Raw genomic sequence first — 6,484 nt, forward strand, 5'->3', positions numbered from 1 at the left:
TTTCATTTTTTACTCAGAAATGAAAACATCTCTCCTTTACCAAACACTTCAGACCAACACACAGATACACACACTGGTGTCTGCAAATCACTATGTTTCACATCAGTGTTGCAATCTGCCAGCCACAGCAGCTGCATCGAGGAAACACTTGATATTATATATATTCTGACATGCCAGCCAGAGAGCTCACAAATATGCTCTGCTGTTATCTAATAAGAAAGGCAGCCAACCCATACGTTGTAAACAAAGCCACTAGTACAGAGAGAAACAATGCAGACATTTCTGTGAAACACACTAGCACTATATCACTCACATCACTCTTCAACAACATCAAACTTTGCGCGTATGCGCACACACACACACACACAAACACATATACACACACAACTTTGAGATGCAGCTTCTCACCGCTAATGCAGAGGCTGAAACGACAGAGTTCATCACACAGGGTATCTGGGCTCTCCAGCTCTCCTGGTCCTCCTGCCCTTCCTCCCCCTCCTTCCCTCCTCTTCTTCCTTGGTGACATCCTCTTCACCATCTTCATCACTCGCTCTACTTTGTCCATCCTGGATAGCCGAGTTTCACCTGTCAGCTCCGGATGCAATCTTCCCTCGTCTCTGTTTTTGCTTCTTTTTTCTTTTAACTTCTTTGTAACTGTTTATCCGGAATGCTTATAAGTTTCAGCACTCTATGTACTAGTTTCTTCTTTCTCCCCTCCCTTGCCTCTCTACAACACTGTTACTCCTTTGCTTTTCGGAAATAACCTCCTCTTCTTCCGCCCTCTTCTACCAACCTCAATTTTTTTTCTCCCTTTCCAGCGTAGCACCTAATTACCCAGGTTTAATTTCAGAAACACCTCAGCCATCCTGTTTTCCTTGTCTTTCTTGCCCTTCTCTTCCTTTTTCCTGCTCTTTCTTCCCCCTTGTTCAGCTCACGGAAAATCTGCACGAAACGGCGAGAGAAGTGAGACACTGAGGGAAAAGAGAGTAGAGGGAGAAAGGGAGAGGCTGCACCCCCACCCTGCTTTCTTATACACTCACTCTCCATCTATCTCCACCCCAGCCCACCTCCCTACCGCACCACCCCCACATCCAACCTCCAAAACTCTCAGCTGGTGCTTTGCTTTGCCTATCTTTTCCCAAAAGGGGGGAAAAAGCAACATGAAAAAGACCCAGCATGGTGCTAGTTTTTTGTCTTTCTGCAGTTTTATGCTTTGTTATGTCTCTCTCTCTCTCTCACTCTCTTGCTTGCTCTCGCACCCAGTTTTTCATTCTGTCAGTAAGCACGTACACAATCACACACACAATCACAGGAATTATTGGTAACTTCTTCAATCAAACGATGTCTCTGCCGCATGATTTCCTTCCTTCTCCTCTCTTATACATTTACCCCATCCTTCCTTTTTTGGTTTATCCCTGTATGGCGTTATCTGTACCTCCATCTTTGATTCTGTCTTTCATATCCTCCTATCCATCCATACCTCCCACTCCACCAGCCTCCTTGACAACACTTTTTCCTCTCATTTCCCTCTCTAAACACCTACATCTAATCTGACCCTCTTAGTGTCTCTTACTATTCTTGTCTTTCTCTCTGTCATCACCCAGCCACTTCTTTTTTCCCCCTTCTGTCCCTCCGTCCCTCTGCTTCTTCTCATCTACTCTTTAATCTCTGTTTCGTGTCCTTCCATAATAAGCTCATTATCTCCTCTGGAGAAGAGGTCAAACGCACATACAGTATGCACACTCTGGTACAATTGTTTTATTAGGCAGGAAAACATTGTGGACGCTTCTGCTTAGCTGCTGAATACACAAAATTACTCATGGCCACACACAAAGAAGTATATAACCTATACTATACACGTTCAGCCTTGGAGTCACTCACTCACACACACACAGACATATTGCAGAAGTCAGAGAGTGAACTCCACATAGCTTTAATGAAAACTCACTCCAGGGGTTTTAGACATGCTTTTTGATCACAAGCTCAAGACCATCTGTACATGTGGTTTGATCCTGCAGTAAAGTTTGCACTCTTTGAAAAATGTGACACTCAATTTTAAATACACGTAGACATTGAGGGCTAGCAGGAGGGACTATGCGCTTACCTGCTGCTCTCTGGCAGGTAGCTCCAAGCCCTCCTGGGTTTTAAATGCACCTTAGAACACACATGCATCAACATTACAATGAGCGGGTGGAGGGAGGTTCGGAGTCTTCTCTCACCCCCGTTCTCTGCGACCTGCTGGAGCAGGGGGGCTAGGACTAGGAGGAGGAGTTGGCCGTCCGACTGCGGTCTGGAGTGTGGAGCCTTCCTGCTGCTGCGGAGTCGGGGCGGTCTGCCTCCCCCCACCGCAGGGAAAAGGGAAACACCACCTGGGTCTGGGTGCAGTTCCCCCCTCCAGGGGCGGGGGCACCTAGACCCGGTTTGTAGAGTACGCTTGGGGAGTGTGATCGTGTGTACAACGTCTCTTTATGTCTGTCTCCACGTTGGTTGAGTGTGGAGTAAGTGTATATGAGAGCATGAGGGTGGGAATGGATGTTTGTGTCTGTGTGTGCCTGTATGTCTGTGTCTATATGTCAGGTTGGGTGTCAGGCGCCACCTCTCTGGGGACATCTCAGGCCCTCCAAGGTTTGGAGGCCTATCTCCCCCTACCACCACTTCCCCTGCCAGTGGCGGACCCCCTCAGACATCGGTGCGTTGGTGGTTCTTTGTGTCCGGGGATGGGCGTCCGGGTACACACCGGCTCACTCCTTGGCGGCCGCTTATCGGGGCCTGGAGCCTGGGGCTCGCTCGGGCCACTTCGGAGGTGGGGTGCCCCCGGCCTCTCGGCCTGGGGCTCGGTCACTCAGGCGCAGCTGGCTGCCGGCGGAGCTCACGGGCGCGTCACTGCAACTCCCCCTGGCTTCTGCTCCGCGGCTGCTGAGTGAGCCTTCATCTGGGACTCTCCTCAGCTCTTTCCGGGATAGTGGCGCAGCTGCCCCTCTGTTGGTCTTCCATGGTTTCTTGTGTTCTGGGGGCCTCTGGATGTCTGGAGTTTTGATCTCCTCCACACCTGCTTCACGCCCTGGAGGACGGGGCTGTGGCCCCCCCACATCCTCTAGCAGATTATTACATGAAGGAACCTTTTAAAAAAACAAAAAACAAGCGCGTCCATGCTCACAGGTGTACACACGGGTGATCACACCCACAAACTACACCCTTTTTGGCTCCTACCTCAAAGCACACTGTGTTCTGTTGATCTTATGTGCTGCACAATAATGTTTAACATTTAGTATTTACTGTCATATTCCCATATATCATTGTGATGTTGTTTATTCTATTACTCTTGTTCTCTTCTGCTTGCTTTCTTTTTTCTTTCTCAGCAGGTGATCCAGGTGATTGATATATGCATTTTTTTTCTCTGCCCGTTCTGTTGGTTTTTGTCTTTTGCCCTTCTCCCCCGTCCCTCTTCTCAGCTGTTTCTCTTTCCCTCTTTCTTTCTCCCCTTCTTTCCCCCAGTCAAGTCTGTCCCGTATTCAGTAAGTGAAAATAAAATAAACAATAAAAGGTGAATCAAATGGACCATTACGGCAAGGCTGGGATGGTCAATTTGGTAAAGTAAATCCGTTGGGCATCTTTCTTTGCCTTTAGACAACAATTCTGATGGCAAAAGAGCCAAACGGGACAGGCCAAAAAAAAAAAAAAAAAGAAAAAAAAAAAAAGAAAAAAAAAAAGAAAAATGTGACACCTGATGAAATTGATTGTTTCCAGGAAATTAAAAAGTCACTCAGTGAAGATTATTCAGGGTTCTGAATGTCACAAACCAGCTGCTTCTGCAAGAGCACCACTTCAGAGTACACTTTCATCGGTGGAGTTTTACAGTTAATTGAAGAAAATCAATCCAGAGGTTATTGATAGAGTAACTTTAATGGTAGTTTATAAGAAGCCATATTTTTTTCTGTTATCCTATGTCAACTGTAGTCATCTGTTGACCTGCAAGATTAATTCCATAACTTGTGTAAACTCTGTTTATTCTTTTTGGTTTTATTGAAACCCTCTTAAAGGAATATTTTATTTCACAGCCCTTTAAGAGGATTGTACTGTGAAAAGTATCACACACTCTCTATAATAGGATGTTTCTGTGGTGTAAACAGAGTGACAGTGTGTGAACAAACTCATTAGGTAAGGATCATTTGGAAGAATTGAAGATGATTTATTGAGATAGAGAATTCAGTTAAGCTATCTAATGATTATACTCCGATGACCAATCATAGCGGAACAGAATCCCAGCAGTGATATGAATTAGCATGACGATGAAGATGGAGGCTTGGATGGGGATGAGGCCTCAATCTCGCTAAATGCAAGTTTGACAAGGCAACAGTCCCGTACCTATGTAAGCAGGTTGGTTTTGGACAGGTCCGCCCGGTGGAGGCGAAAATTGCTGCAATCCTAAACTATCCGACTCCAACCACCAGGCGGGAACTGAAGCGGTTCCTAGGTATGACCGGATATTAACGGTGTTTCTGTAAAAACTTCTCCTTTAACCAGGCCATGTAGGTACCAAAGGTACCCTTTGAATGGTGTGCCAGCATGCGATTGACTCAGCAAAATCAAAAAACAGATTTTCTAAGAGGTTCTGTGTTTTGTTTTAATCTTTCCCTGTGGCGTTGTTATGTCCACGTTGTGTCTACTGTGCCTTTCTGTCCCATGTTTCAGGTCCCTATGTTCTGTCTTCTGAGTTGCTGTTAAGTTTGCATGTCTAGAGTTCAGTCAGTGTGTTTCCTGTTTTACTTTGAAGGTCCGTGTCTCATGTCAGCGTTTCTAGTTTTGCTTCCCTTGTCTCGTCCAGCCTGATTACTCCCAGCTGTGCTCTCCTTCTGTGTCTCATTCCCTCGTTATCCCTCTGTGTATTTAAGCCCTGTGTTTCTCTTTGTCAGTGTTGTAGTCTCCCTCATGGCTGTGTTTCGATGTGTGTTAGTTATCCACGGCCCAGTTTAGTTTAGTTTTCCATGCCATTATGCAATAAAGCAGCTTTTTGAGTTTAATTTTGTTGTCGTGAGCTTTGCGTGTGGGTCCTTCTCCTGCCTGTACACAACCGAAACATGACAATTATGTGACATGTAATCTGAATAGGATAGATAGAAACATTAAATCGCTGAATGTTGAGAATAAATTTACTGTATGGTTAGTCTTAGCTATGGTTCATTTTATTGACTTCAGCTGGTATCAGTCAGCTCTTCCTTGAAGTCCAGTCTCTTATCAAAAAAACAGCTTTAATATGTTTTAAGTTCTTAAAATAAACTGAAGGAAAGCTGAAGTCCAGCAGAGTCTGAAAAAGGAGGTCATTTGCAGACTGGCAGCCATTCTGTGCAGTGAAAGGACTGACTTCAGAGCTCACATTAACAACTTTTAAAGTATTATAGACTCTACAGGAGACAGGAATAGCCTCAATTCAGTATTTGGCTTTCTCACCAGGTTCCAGGACCTAAAAGGTGATTCATTTTGACTACTGCAGTACATTAGCAGAAAATTAAGGTGGAAATGAAGCACTTTGGATGTCAGTGGGACATTTCACGTGTTATTCATCGTTTTGTTTCTTCTTTTTGAGAATAATATGTTTCATTGGCAGTAAACATTAAATGTGAAACAGTACTGCACAATGCATTTAAAATCATTTAAAATATCATTCAGTTGCCTACAGTTTTAATCAATTATATCAACAGTAGCTGTGCATTACTTGTTTGTTTTTTTTAACACAACTGACCATACCTGTCCACTGAACTCCAGACATTTTTTTCCAGCTTTGTGTTGAGCACTTTCCTTCATAAGTAACCCGCTGAATGATTTTATTCACTTAAACTTCAAAAACCAATGTAAGATCTACAGATATATTGTAGAATGCAGATAGCTAAATCCCCAAAGTGCAGAAAATCTCAGAACCACAGCAGCAGCACAGACCAGCTGATCTCTTAGCTGATCCATAAAGAAAACAAGACCATCAGCGCTCATAGTACAAAACCATTTTTGGAGGGATTTTGAGGTGAGTCATTTTCCCAGGCTGTAACACCATGCTGGATCATAGGGTTCCACCACCTGCCAAATCCCACTGATTTTAATGAGTCAAATTGTCATGGTTGGCTGTGTGGCAGGCGGGCAAGCAGGAGTGGTGGATCCAAAATGCAGGACTCAGACACAGAAGGTCAACTTAAAGCGCAGCTTTATTGCTGGAAAACCTCTTACTAACTAAACTCACCCAAAGACAAACAAAAACGCTGGTGGACTAAAACACTGAAGCAGAATACTGAACTGGAACTAGAGCTGGAAACAAAACACTGGTAACACTGAGGCAAAACACACACAGCTTGTTGAGGGTACGACGCAACACTGACTCAGAGAAACACAGGGACTAAATACACTGGGAAGTAACGAGGAGAATGAGACACAGAAGGAGGGCACAGCTGGGGGAAATTAGAACTGATGAGACGAGCAAAGCAGGACACATTCACAT

General features: G+C 44.6%; 1 protein-coding gene across 1 annotated transcript in view; it reads right to left on the reverse strand.

The window, feature by feature from the left end:
* Window positions 1–1,047, reverse strand: part of grip2b (glutamate receptor interacting protein 2b) — a 173,028-nt gene extending 171,981 nt beyond the window's left edge. Inside the window, exon 1 of the mRNA XM_085457259.1 lies at window positions 409–1,047. Within this exon, the coding sequence (XP_085313385.1) occupies window positions 409–565 (157 nt within the window). The 5' untranslated portion in view covers window positions 566–1,047. The remainder of the gene's footprint in view (window positions 1–408) is intronic.
* Window positions 1,048–6,484: the final 5,437 nt, after the last annotated feature.

Source organism: Copadichromis virginalis, linkage group LG5 (genome assembly GCF_057382275.1).
Source record: "Copadichromis virginalis isolate Kocher_CV1m ecotype Utaka linkage group LG5, C_Virginalis_male_GT1.1, whole genome shotgun sequence".
In the NCBI taxonomy this organism is placed as follows: Eukaryota; Metazoa; Chordata; class Actinopteri; order Cichliformes; family Cichlidae; genus Copadichromis; species Copadichromis virginalis.